The 15,030-nt window shown below is 26.8% G+C and overlaps 1 protein-coding gene across 1 annotated transcript in view; it reads right to left on the bottom strand.

The window, feature by feature from the left end:
- LOC111687262 (diacylglycerol kinase 1) overlaps positions 1 to 15,030 on the bottom strand; it is a 53,699-nt gene that overhangs the window by 13,710 nt on the left and 24,959 nt on the right. Inside the window, exons 9-13 of the mRNA XM_046954203.1 lie at positions 12,716 to 12,927; positions 5,841 to 5,972; positions 2,889 to 3,087; positions 1,382 to 1,468; positions 969 to 1,183 (exon numbers count right to left, since the gene is read on the bottom strand). Coding sequence (XP_046810159.1) covers positions 969 to 1,183; positions 1,382 to 1,468; positions 2,889 to 3,087; positions 5,841 to 5,972; positions 12,716 to 12,927 — 845 coding nt within the window. The remainder of the gene's footprint in view (positions 1 to 968; positions 1,184 to 1,381; positions 1,469 to 2,888; positions 3,088 to 5,840; positions 5,973 to 12,715; positions 12,928 to 15,030) is intronic.

Consider the following 15,030-nt stretch of genomic DNA (forward strand, 5'->3'; position numbering starts at 1 on the left):
TTCTAGTTCAGTTCTAGTTCAGTTCTAGTTCAGTTCTAGTTCAGTTCTAGTTCAGTTCTAGTTCAGTTCTAGTTCAGTTCTAGTTAAGTTCTAGTTCAGTTCTAGTACTATGCTAGTTCAGTCCTAGTTCAGTTTTAGGTCTAGTCCTGATCAAGTTTAGTTTTAGTTCAGCTCTTTAGTTTTGTTCAGTTCTCTTTCGACAAACTGCGCTTTCATTGAACTTTATATTTAGAATTGAATGACGTAAAATATTGTGTTCTAGAAAAAGTTTGAGAAACAAATTTTGTTGTTCTTGCTAATTAAAATAAGTGCAAGAAGAAATCAGTTAAACAAACACCCCTTAATCCTATTAGACTTTAATTAAAAATCAGACAAATTTTTTTTTTTTTAATATCAACACCTACCTCTATCACTACAATAAATTCTGTAACTGCAAATGTTAGTGTAGCCAAAAACAACTGTTGACACATCTTTATTAGAGAAAAACTAATTTGTCGCAATTCAATTCCTTTTTTAATTCTATAAATATTTCATTCGACAATTACGTGATTTTGCAAAAGTAAATATCAACGTTTGACTAGCAAATTCCACTTAATATTCAAAACACATACACACTCTCAAAAAAAAAAAACTTTAACAAATATTCATTCACAGCATACTTTTTGGTCTTTATTTTATAAAGCAAAACCTAAGAACGAAAGATAAAGTGAATGAGAGTAAAAGACTTTTGAATGTTTAATTGAACAGAAACCATTTAAATGTTTGATTTTCAGTTTGACCTTAAGGCCAAAAACGGTTAAAAAAAAGTGGTAAGTCAATTATTTAAAAGCAAAAATTTATTATATTTTAAAGATTTTTAAAATTTTGCAAAATTCCATTGAAACTTTAGTCAAAGATTCCTTAAAACATTTCCATCCATCATAATTCCAATAATAGTATTGCAAGATAACAATAAGTTAACCACTCACCTTTGGTTTTGGTATATCATCATACATGGGATTATTTGTCACTTCTATGCTCCATCTATCCAGCATCACAACACTGGAACGTTTAATTTTATCCATTAATTTTGGTATATTTTCACCCTCATAGCCGCCACCCCAACGTAAGCAACGTGCCAAATCGTTGCCAGTACCCAGTGGTATCACACCAATTGCTGGTTGTGTGGCAAATTCTATAGAGTCTGGGGGCGGGAAAAGCCACAAAGACAAATGTATGAAATAGGAAAATAAATGAATTTTCAAAATAAAACCATTTAAAAGAACTTGTCTAACAGACATTTTTGTAGTTTAAATTGTTTTTAAAAAAGTTTTTAAGAAGATAAATATAAGTAAATAAAACACATACTTAGTACAATATGTTTGAGTGCCTATGAACTTACCCATGGCCTCTAATACCCAACCGACAGTGCCATCACCACCACAACAAATAACTTTAAAATTTGGTAAATCCTTAAATAATGTCAGACCTAGAAAGAAGGGGGGAGTAAAGAGAGTTTTTTTTTTACAAAACACATTTTAATTTTATTTTAAAAACAAATAACTTAAATTTATATAAAAGGCAAGATTACTTATATACTAAACTATAGACTACATCATAAATTAGACTGTAGACCATAGGCTGGACTTGAAAATAGACTATACCGCAAATTTATTTTTATACAAGACTATTGACCAGACTATATACTAGACTAAATACAAGACTATGAACTAGACAATAGACTAGTCTATAGACTAGACTATAGACTAGACTATAGACTAGACTATAGGCTAGACTATGGACTAGACTATAGACTAGACTATGGACTAGACTATAGACTAGACTATAGACTAGACTATAGACTAGACTATAGACTAGACTATAGACTAGACTATAGACTAGACTATAGACTAGACTATAGACTAGACTATAGACTAGACTATAGAATAGACTATAGACTGCACTATTGACTAGACTATAGACTAGACTATAGATTAGACTAGACTATAGACTAGACTATAGATTAGACTATAGATTAGACTATAGACTAAAAAATATATATTTTTATATTTAACAAACTTAACTTCTTTTCATTCAAATTATAAAATACCAAACATTTTTAATATTAAGTAGTTCTCTGCACTTTTAGGAGTTCATCTTTACTTGAAATAATGAAATTAATATCACTTATACGCACCATGTTTGAGTAACTATTTGCATAAAGAAAAACTTTAACTCTCTCACGTTTTGGTTTTTTTTAAGGCAAACACACATACAAAATAGTATTTTTGCAAGGAGTCAAGGAGGTATCTTTAATTAAAATTTTTAACTAAATATTTGTTTGATTCTAGTTTTTCTTTGACTCAACTGCTCATGTATGCAGTTTTTGTAATGCATAGAAGATTTAACCCAGAGTTACTTTAGTGTTTCCAAGTAATCTATGTAAAGGATAGAAAGTAAGCAATCTATGAAGTTATAAAATTACGATTTTGACTGCCGAACTGTTGGGTACCTTTTAAAAATCCACTCATACATGTTTAAATGTACAAATTAGTGCGCTCATAGAAAAGTTTTAATTAAAATATTTTCTCTAGTAAATAAACATACATACATATGTATGTATGAAAACATGTACATATATGTATATGTTTAAAATATAAATAAGCATATATACTCTCACATTGCAGGAGACAGGATATTCTTTTACTGTTCATTCTAAAATATAATTTCATTTTATTTATTTTTTAATTTTGAAATATTTTTATAACAAATTGAATATTCATCAGGAGATACGAGTTTAAATAACTATGAAAATATAAAATATAGCAGAAGTAGTATTAGCATAAGTGTATAATTGCAAAATACTAATTTTATATTCATTAAGTGTCTCTTCAACACTGTAAACTCACCTTCTTTGGGACCACCTTTTGATAAATCATAGACCTGACGTGGATTAAGCATGTATTGGAATTTACGTAAAATGCGATCACCTTGTCGACCACCACTTTTGGGATTAACAAACACCAACAGAGGACAACTGGTTTCATTTGGTGGTGTCATTTGAAAATGTGTAGCCTGTTGATGATGTGTTTGGGATGTAGATGATTTCTGTTTTAGTTTCAGTTTTTTGCAAATTTAATTTAATTTTGTTTTTTTATTTTTATTTACAAGCATTTTAATATATAAAATACATAGACACACATTTATATATACATGAATATAATTTGCATTTTATGGGGCAGTTACAAAAGGGATTTTTTTAAATTTAATTTTACAAATTTGATGATAGATGATGAAAATTGATGATCCAAAACATTAGAAAATGATTTAGGACAACGTTTATTTGGTTAAAAATACGTTTTTTTTTGTAGCACACAGGGTTAAGAAGAGGAATAAACAATAAAATAAAAATATATTTTAGATTAGTAAGTATTATTAAGCAAAAAGCTGGGTTATATGGTAAGTATGTATGTATGTATGTATGTATGTATGTATGTATGTATGTATGTATGTATGTATGTATGTATGTATGTATGTATGTAGGTGTATAAGTATTTATAGGTGGTTGTGTAATGCTCATGTTTACGAGTGAGTTGGCAAATGTATAAGTGTTGAAATTGAGTGTTTTTTTTGCCTTTAGTTTTCCCTTTAGACTACACAATAGTCTTGACTATAGACTAGACTATAGTTTTGACTATAGACTAAACTATGGACTTGACTATAGACTAGACTATAGACTTGACTATAGACTAGACTATAGACTTGACTATAGACTAGACTATAGACTTGACTATAGACTAGACTATAGACTTGACTATAGACTAGACTATAGACTTGACTATAGACTAGACTATAGTCTTGACTATAGACTAAACTATGGACTTGACTATAGACTTGACTATAGACTTGACTATAGACTAGACTATAGTCTTGACTATAGACTAGACTATAGTCTTGACTATAGACTAGACTATAGTCTTGACTATAGACTAGACTATAGTCTTGACTATAGACTAGACTATAGTATTGACTATAGTCTAGTCTATAGTCAAGTCAAGTGATAGTTTTATCTATAGACTAGACTATAGTCTTGACTAAAGACTAGACTATAGTTTTGACTATAGACTAGACTATAATCTTGACTATAGACTAGACTATAGTCTTGACTATTGAGTAAACTACAATTCCGACTATAGTGTAGACTATGGTATCTATTACAGAGAGGAACATAGTCTTGACTATGAAATGGACTGTAGACTTGACTGTAGAGTGGACTATAGTCTCTATCATATAGTAAACCATAGATTAGACTATACATTCGACTAGAGTAGACTAAAGTCTTGACTATAAAGTAGACTAAAGTATCTACTATAGAGTTGACTATAGTCTGGTTTATAGAGTAGACTATAGTCTCGACCATAAAGTAAATTATAGTTTCTAATATAGAGTAAACTGTAGTCTTGAATGGAGCATATAGTCGCGACTACAGAGAGACAATAAAATAGGCTATAGTCTCAGCTATAGTAGACTATATTCATGACTTCAGTTTGTAGTTTCGACTAGAGAGCAGACTACAGAATTGACTATAAAGTAGACTACAGTCTCGACTATAAAGTAAATTATAGCTTCTGCTATAGAGTAAACTGCAGTCTTGAATGTAGCATATAGTATCGACTATTTAGTAGACTATAGTCTCATCAATAGAGGTTTCAGAGTAGTCTATAGAGTAAACAGTAATCTTGACTCTTAATAGTATCAACTATAGTAGGATATATTCTCGCCAAAACAGTAGATTATAGTCTCGACTTTAGTCTATAGTAGAATATAGTTTCAACTGTAAAGTGGACCAAAGGCTCGACCATAGAGTAAACTATAGTCTCAGCTTCAAAGTAGACTATAGAGTAAACTGTGTTTTTGACTATAGAGTAGGCTATAGTCTCTACTTTAGAATAAACTATAGACTAATAGTCACGAATATGTAATAGTTTCGTCTATAGAGTTGTCAACACTTTCGAGTGAAATATCTACTACAGAGTTGGCTCGACTATAGAGTAGACTATAGTTTCGACTATAGAGAAGGCTATACAGTAGACTATAGTCTCTTAAGAACAAACTATAGACATTAGAGTTGAAAATAGTCTATAGTCACCAGTTTAAAGTAAAATAGAGTAGACTATAGTTTTTACTATATATAAGACTACAGTATCGACTATGTTGTATCAACTTTAGCATAAAATATAGACTTGAAAGTTGACAATAATCAACTATAGACTAGACTGTAGTTAGTCTTAAGTATAGACTAAACTATAGTCTCAATTATTGTGTATACTAAAGACTGGGTTATTGAGTTGACTTTAGTTTGGACTATAGCCACGACTATAAAGTGGACTTTAGTCTCGGCTTTAGAGTAGACTATATTATCGACTTTAATGTATAGATGTGACCGTACGGTAGACTATACATTAGCTTGAAGAGAAGACGGTAGATCTGACTGTAGAATTGATAGTAATCTCGACTGCAGAGTAGGCAACCACAAGTAAAATTTGTCTTAAGAATAATTTACATTATGTAAAATTTCCCTTCAAAAAAGTATACAACATGTAAATTTCCCTTTAGAAAATTTTACATAATGTAAAATTTACTAAATACAATTTTAAGCGACAAATTCTCCCCAACAAAACGCTCAATTACGACACTTAATTTTTGTTAAATTTTTTTCTGTTGCTGCTGTCAATGTTAATGTAATGAGTAAATATTTAAGCATTTAAATGTTTATTGAATGAACTTATTTACTTAGTTTGTGTAATTTAAATTTACTTTTGTATTTACTAAACAAAAAAAAAAACCAATTGACATTTTACCTTATTTGCTTGATTAACTGAACGCTGACGATCCAATACCGCTGGACAGATGGCTGTTGGAGGCACAATTAATTCGGCAAATTCACCTAAAGTACATTCTTTCTTCACCGATGAGGCACAACGATTGTGAAGCTGAAAAAAAAAAGTAAAATACAAACACACACATACAAGTTAAAAAATTAAATGGGAAAGAGGAATTGTTAAAAAATATCTATATAAAGTAAATAATTGTTTAATGATAGACATGGCAGATGATAGCAGGCTCTATTACACATGTATAGCATTAAAAATTATATAAGGTTATGTTGAATTAATGGAAATATTTATATTTTGTTTTTCACCAAAAGGAATTTGTATCTGAGCAGATGTATTGTAAGTGTGTTTAGCTATTCCTTAGTTTTTATATAAATGGTATGATATTTTAACTTTGAAGTAGGTTTTTCGTTTTTGTTTTTTTTGTTTAAGAAATTTTTTTGTAAAAATAGAAAAACATCTTAACAGCACACGCCGTTAATTTCTTAGAATGTATTGGAAGTTATTTTTTTGATTATCAAAAGAACTTTAAAGAATTTAATTTTAAAAGGCAATTGAGTGTTTATTAAATAAATACGAATACAAACAACCAAACCTACATAGATATGTACAGATATTCAAATGTATTTGTAGACCTATTAACGTTTGTAACAAGTAAACTTTTATTTTACATAATGTAAGCCTTTTTGAAAGTAAATTTTACATAGAGTAAACTTTGTTTACTTTTAATTAACGAATTTTACAGGGAATAAACTCAGCTTTAGTTTACATCATGTAAAGTTTACATAATGTTTACTGGTTATTAAAGAATTAGTTTTTTTTACATGATGTAAACCTTTCTTGAGTAAATTTTACATAGAGTAAACTCTCTTTAGTAAAGTTTACATAATGTTTACTTTTAATTAAGGATTTAATTGTTTGACATGATGTTAACCTTTTTGAAGTAAATTTTACATAGAGTAATCTCTTATTTACTTTGAAATTAACGAATTTTACAGGGAATAAACTCTGCTCTAATTAAGTTTACATAAGGTAAAGTTTACATAATGTTTACTTTTCATTAACAAATTTTACAGAGAATATGCTCTCTGCTTTAGTTAAGTTTACATTATGTAAATTTAACTTGGTATAAACTTATAATTAAATTTAAATTTTACACGGCATACCTTTACATGATGTAAACTTTAATTTAATAAATTATTCATGTTGTAAACTCTTCTTTAGTTAAGTGTACATGATGTAAACTTTTAATTTACAAATTTTACATTAAGTAAACTTTTATTTAAAGAAGTTTACATTAAGTAAACTTTTATTTAAAGAAGCCTACATAAGGTAAACTTTTATATACTAAAGTTTACACAGTTTAAAATTTACACTTCATTACATATGTTTACATGATGTAAAATTGTATCATATTTCTGTTAAGTTTACATGATGTAAATTTAACATGATGTTGACTTTATTTAATTACATAAGCGTAAACGATACTTTAGTATAGATTACATAATTTAAAACTCTTCTTTAGTATGTTGTACATGATGTAAACAATTTACATAATGTAAACCATTATGTTAACCATAACTTTACATGAAGTTAACTTGAATGTACGTTACTTTACACTACTTTATTTAACATAGTGTAAATTTTCAAATGCTATAGTTCACATGATGTAAACTCTTCATTACTAAAAATTTTCATGATTATTAAAATTTACACGATGTAAACTACTGTTTAGATATCGTAAACTTGTAAACTTTAGTACAGTTTGCATGATGTATACTTTTATTTACTAAAGTTTACAAGATGTCAACTTGTATTTACATGATGTAAACTGTTATTTACTAAAGTTTACATGATGTAAACATTAATTTACTTGAGCTATCATGGTGTAAACTTTAATTTACTTGAGTATACATAAAGTAAAATTTTATGCAGAAAAGTTTTTATAATGTAAACAATAATTTTAATATACATGATGTAAACTTTCATGTCGTTTTAGTTTACATAATGTAAACTTTTCATTACTAAAATTTTACATGATGTAAACTTTTAATTATTAAAATTTACACGATGTGAACTATAAACTATTAAACTATGTTTTGATGTCGTAAACTTCTAAACTTTAGTACAGTTTACTTGATGTAAACTGTTATTTACAAAAATTTACATGATGTAAACATTCATTTACCTAAGCTTACATGGCGTAAACTTTAATTTTCTTGAGTATACATTATGTAAAATTATATGCAAAAAAGTTTTCATGATTTAAACAATAATTTTAATATACATGATGTAAACTTTAATGTTGCTTTAGTTTACATGATGTAAACTCCTCGTTACTACAATTTTACATGATGTAATTATTTAATTATTAAAATTTACACGATGTAAACTACTGTTTAGATGTCGTAAACTTCTAAACAGTTTGTATCATGTAAACTTTTATTTACTTAAGTTTACAGGATGTATACTTGTATAAACTAAAGTTTACATAAAGTAAATTGTTACTTATTAAAGTTTACATGATGTAAACATTTATTTACTTAAGCTAACATGGTGTAAACTTTAATTTACTTGAGTATATATAAAGTAAAATATTATGCAGAAAAATTTTCATAATATAAACAATAATTTTAATATACATGATGTAAACTTTTATGTCATGTAATTTACATGATGTAGACTTTTCATTTATTAAATTTTACATGCTTGTAATGCTTGTCGTAAACATCTATTTAGTACGTATTATACAATGTAAACTTCCCTTTAGTTAACTTTACATGATGTAAATTTCTATTTTTTAAAGTTTACATAATGTAAAGTTTTCTCTAAGTCTTGTTTACATAATGTAAATTTGTATTTAATTGAGCTAGAAGCAAAAAAAAAAAAACTGCCTTTTATTAAAGTTTACTTAATGTCAAGTTTCTTTTATTTAAGTTTACATAATGTAAACCATTGCCTTACTAAATTTTACTTTAAGTAAACTCATTTTTTTAATGATGTAAACAATTCCCTTAAAATTCTTTAAAATATATATTAAAGATAAATTTAAATAAACATTTGTTTACTCAACTTAACAATAATAGATTATAATAGTTTCCCTGATGCTGAAGCGTTATTTTTACAGAAGTATTTCCTTTTCTTTTACATATTTTCTTTTTTGTTTGTCTAACAATATAAACAACTAACAACATAAAGAGAAAAAGAAATAAAGACAAAAAAAACAGCATTAAAAACAATCTAAGTTAAATATAACAAAATAAAAAAATCCTTTTAAAAAACTAAACAGAAAAAATTGTAATAAAAAATGACAACAGTTACGCAAAGAAAAAGCTTTAAAGAGAGAAAGAGATGGAGTGAAAGAGAGAGTAAGGAGATAACTACTGAAGTAGGAATATACTATTTATTACCAAGTTTCTTATATGAAAGCAAAAAAATAAATAAATTTGGTAAAAAATTTTATTTAGTAAAAAATAACATGGCTGGTGGTATTATTGTACTAACAGCTGACATAAAAACATAAAAAAGGATACAAACAAAACAGCTTGATACCTACTAAAAACACATACATCTGCATGTATATGTGTCTGTATAAGATTTCTTAATACAATTCAAGTTAAGACAAGACAACCAAAAAAGAACCAGATTGTTGCAAAAAATTGCACACTTAAGAGTTTTTACACACACACACACAAAATACGTGACAATTTTCAATTGTCAACTTAAGCGGAAATAAAAAATAATACAAAAATCTGCTACAATAAACTGATTTGTCGTCCTATACAAAGCCAAATCCACAAAGTCAATAGGAAATGAATGTTCTACAATATAATAATACAAAAATGAGACACAATTTATTTCAAAGACAATTTCAGTTTCAGGTGACTGCTTTGTAAGTTTACAACATTATGTCAATGACTAACTAGTTTAGAGTTTTAAGGGTTTTGCTTTAATTTTACATGTAATATAGAATTTTACATTTTTTAATTTTTAAAGTTTACGCAAAGTAAAGATTTTTACAGCAAGTTTTACCTTAAGTAAATAATTCCATAATAAAATTTACATTAAGTAAACTATGCCATGGCCACTGGCCTTTTGCGCTCCATGAATAGACCTTCGTAGTAATGACTAGAAGAGACCTTCCTAGTAATGACTTCTGTAGAAGCTGTCAAGACAAAGAAGAGAGTACTGTTCACTTCGTCTGTCAGTGCCCTGCCCTAGAGAAGTATAGATTGAATCTGTTAGGAGCCAATATCATGCACGATTTAATGGACCTATCCGAAACTTTGAATTGAATAGGAGACCAAAGTATATAGGACGAAGTTAGTTAATACATCGAACGTTTTCTCTTTTCAGTGATACCTGAAAGGGATCAGAAATATGGACCCACGGGTGTCTCTAATACGATCAGCAGAGGACAGTTTGCTAACCTAACCTAACTATGCGATATTAAAGTTTACATAATTTAAAGTAAACTAACAAAAAGATTACATTATGTAAACATAAGTAAGTACAATTTTACATTAGGTAAACTTAACAAAAAAGCTTTGTAATGAAAACTTTACATCATGTAAAGCTTCTCTTAAAGGAATTTTTTAGCAAACAAACTTTACAAAATAAAAGTTTACACCATGTTAACCTAACTATAGAAGTATTTACATTATGTAAAATTTACTAAATAAAAGTTTACATCATGTTGACTTTACTAAAGAAATTATTACTTGATGTATGTTTTGCTTAAGAAAGGTTAAAATAATGTAAACTTTACTATTTTACTAAAGCATAGTTTACTTAATGTAAAATTTGCAACAAAATAGTTGACATTATGTAAGAGTTTACATTATAAATACTTAACTAATGTTACAAGTTTACATGTGTTAAACATTTTTATAAAGAAAAAAGTAAACATTTATATAGAATAGTTTACATCATGTAAACTTTACTATAGAAAGTTTTTTATCATGTAATCTATATTATATAATAGTTGACATCATGTAAACTATGCTGTAGAATAGTTTAGTTAATTAAAACAATGCTATAGTTTAGTTTACATCATGTAAACAATACTGTAGTTAAGATAAAGTTAAAAATAAACTTATACTAATAAACTCTATTGTAGTTTACAACGTGTAAACAACACTACACAAAAGTTTCCTTCCTTCAATACTAAAGATTAATTAAAATCATGTAAACAATTATATTATAAAGTTTACATTATGTAGACTTTACTATGCAAAAGTTTACGTTATGTAAACTAAACTATAGAAGAGTTTATATCACGTCAACAATGCTATAGAATAGTTTACATTATGTAAACAATAACATCGTATTGTTTACATTATGTAGATTTTACTATGGAATAGTTTACATAATGTAAACTATACTATGTAATAGTTCACAACATGTTAACTTTACATTATGTAAACAATGTTATAGAATTCTTTTTATTATGTTAACAATAATAATCTATTGTTTACATTGTGTATACTAAACTATGGACAGTTTACTATTTTATAGTTTACATTATGTAAAATATAATAGTTTACATCATGTTAACAAAACTATAGAATAGTTTACATCATGTAATCGGAACTATTAAATAGTTTTCATTATCTTAACATCGTGTAAATAATTATACAAAATTGTCTACATAATGTAAACAAAACTTTTAAATAGTTTTCATTATCTGAACAGTACTGTATTGTAGTTTACATCGTGTAAACCATAATACAAAAAAGTTTACATTATGTAAAGATAGCTATTAAATAGTTTTCATTATCTAAAAATCGTGTAAACAATACTTCATGTAAACAAAACTATTAAATAGTTTTCATTATCTAAACAATATTGTAAACAATTAATATAGAAAAGTTTTCATTACGTAAACAATACTATAGAATAGTTAAAATCATGTAAACAATAATATTGTACAGTTTACATTATGTAAAATTTACTATAAAACAGTTTAAATTATTTATACTTTAAAATGTAATTGTTTACATTATGTAAAATTTACTATAGAATGGCTTACATCATGTAAACAATACTAAAGAGTATTTTACATTATGTAAACTATACAAATAAAACGTTTTAATCACGTAAACAATTCTCTATTGTAGTCTACATTATGTAAAAAATAACATTTTGTTAAATTTCATTAAGAGTTATTTACATTATGTAAAATTAACTAAAGAAAGGTTTACATTATGTAAAATTTAATAATGAAAAGTTTACATTAGGTAAAATTTATCATAAAATAGTTTACATCATGTCAAATTTACCTTAGAGCAATAAATATCATGTTAAACTTATTAAATAAAGTAAAAATCATGTAAAGAACTAAAGAAAAGTTGACACATCATGTAAACTTTTCTAAGGAAAAGTTTGACTTAAAATTTTTTCTAAAAAAATCTTTTTATTGATTTGTTTTTCTTGAAATTTCCAAAAGTAATTTGTTGTAGTTATAAATAAAACAACAAACTAATATTAACTTCCTCTTAAAAGTAAGATGGACCAAAAATCAAAGAAAAAGTTTTTTTTTCTATTTTAAGCCGCTAGTAACAGAAAAATGTTCCCAGCAACAATAATAAAATGCTTAAAATAAATTTAAAATTATCTACAGGAAAAAAATGTTTACTTTCTTATGCTTCAAAAGGAGTTTTTTTCACAAATTATTTAAGCCTTTTAGAAAACGTGTTTCTACTTAAATTATTTGTATTAATTACAATAACACTCAATTACCTAAAAACAAAGTAGGGGAAAACAAAATTCTAACAATTACTTTTAAAAATAAAGCATAAATATGCAAAAAAAAAAACATTCTAAATGAAAAATGAACTTACCATCATGTGACACCAACGACACGTAAGTCCTGTAATGCCATGATACGCTTTAATACGTTTACGACATTTCGAACAACGACCATAACAGTTGCCTTCCACCCAATGATGCAGTAGATCACCGCCGCCCTTGACCTTTTTCGATTTGACATATGTTGTTATACAAGATGCTGGAGCATGTTGAACGCAACGCTCATGTACTGTATACTTGCATACTTTAAAATGGTCCAAGATATATGCACACCCAAACACACAGCCACAGCCGTATCCACACACAGACATGTATACCGTTATACATTTATTTTAGTATGTCAGTTGTAAGAACAAGAAGAAGAAGTAGTAGAAGTACATGAAAATTGATGAAGAGAGAAGTGAAAAAAAATAAAATTAATGAAAATTTTATGAAAAAAAAAACAAAAACACTGTCAGCTGCAAGAAGAGAAATATTGATGAAAAAGATTAAAAGAAGGAGAAAATATTGGATTTTTAAGGATTCTGTTTAGAACTTTGATGGCATCTAAGGATTTTGGATTTAATTGAGAGATTTATTAGTTAAGTAATTGTAGTCCTTGAAATCAAGTCTGTTTTGTCATATTTTCAATAATTTTTGAATTTGAAAATATCATTTTAAAATAGTCGCGTTATTTAGGTTTTATCGCACATTCTGTTGTATGCTTTATATAGACCGATTTTAAACCGAATGAAACAAAACTAAGTTCTTCTAAAACTTACTTAAATCTGAGTTTTAAACTAAAATTTACTAAGACAATGGATTTTTGACAAGAAATGCAAAATCCTATTTCAGATTTCCGAAAATTGATTTCCATCTAGAAATTAGAATTACTCGCATTAATCTGAATTCTAATCAGATGTACTTTTCCCAATAGGAATCTCATTTCTGAATCTCAAGCCTGATCTCTCAATAGAGAGATTTCATTTTTAATGGAATCTGATTTCTATTGAAACATTGGACTTAACAAATCGTAGTCTCTTCAGATTACTTGAAACAAATCGGACTTCTAATGAAAAATTGAATTTTACTAAGGAAATTTAAATAGAAGTCCAATTTCTTAATAGAATCCTATTTCTTTATATGAATATGTTTTTTCTAATAGAAGTTCGTCTCCTTTAAGAAATCTTATTTCAGAATAGATAATCGTTCTTTTAAGTAGAAATCCGACTTTGTTAATAAAAGTCCGTCTCCATCAAGTAATCTAATTTCAGAATAGATATTGGTTTTCTTAATAGAAGTCCAATTCCTGAATAGATATTCGAATTTTTAATAGAAGTTCGATTTCTTATAAGTCCCTTTTTCTAATAGAAGTCTGTCTATATTAAGTAATCTGATTTTAGAAATTTGAATTTTAAAAGGAAATCTGATTTCTTAATAGAACTCCTTCCAGCATAGAAATTCGATTCTGTAATAGAAGTCCGATTTCTGAATGGAATTACCAATTTTTTAAAGAAGTTCGATTTCTTGATATAAGTCCTTTTTTTTAATAGAAGTCCTTCCCTATTATGGTATCTGATTTCACATAGAATTCCGATTTCTATATAAAAATTTTAATTTTAAATAGAAGTTTGATTTCTTAATAGAATTCCGTTATCGTCAAATAATCTGATTTCAGAATAGTTATTCGATTTCTTAATATAATTCCGTTTTCTAATATAAGTTCGTCCCCATTAAGAAATTTAATTTCTGAAATGAAACTTCGTCTCCATTAAGTAATGTGATTTTAGAATAGATGTTCGATTTCTTCATAGAAGTCCAATTTTAAAAAGGAAATTCCAATTTTTAATAGAAGTTCGATTTCTGAATGGAAATTTCAATTTTTAATAGAAGTTCGATTTATTAATATAATTCCGATATCTAATAGAAATCAGTCTCCATTAAGTAATCTGAATTCTGAATAGTTGTTCTATTTCGAAATAGAAATTCGAATTTTAAATAGAAATCTGATTTTCTAATAGAACTCCGTCTCCATTAAGTAATCCGATTTCAGAAAAGTTACAGGTTTCTTAATAGAAATAAGTACAATTTCTGAATAGAAATTCTTATTTTTAATAGAAGTTCGAATACTTAATATAAGTCCATCTTCCTAATAGAAATCCGTCTCTGATTTCAGAAAAGAACTTCGAATTTTAAATAGAAATCTGATTTGTTAATAGAACTCCCTTTTTTTATCAAGTAATCTCATTTCAGAATACTTATTCGATTTCTTTATAAAAGTCCTTTGTCTTAATATTAGTCCGTTTTTTTAACAAGAAGTCAGATTTCATTCGAGTAATTTTATTAAAGAATATATTCGAATTCTTGA

This window comes from Lucilia cuprina, chromosome 6, assembly GCF_022045245.1.
Source record: "Lucilia cuprina isolate Lc7/37 chromosome 6, ASM2204524v1, whole genome shotgun sequence".
Taxonomy (NCBI): domain Eukaryota; kingdom Metazoa; phylum Arthropoda; class Insecta; order Diptera; family Calliphoridae; genus Lucilia; species Lucilia cuprina.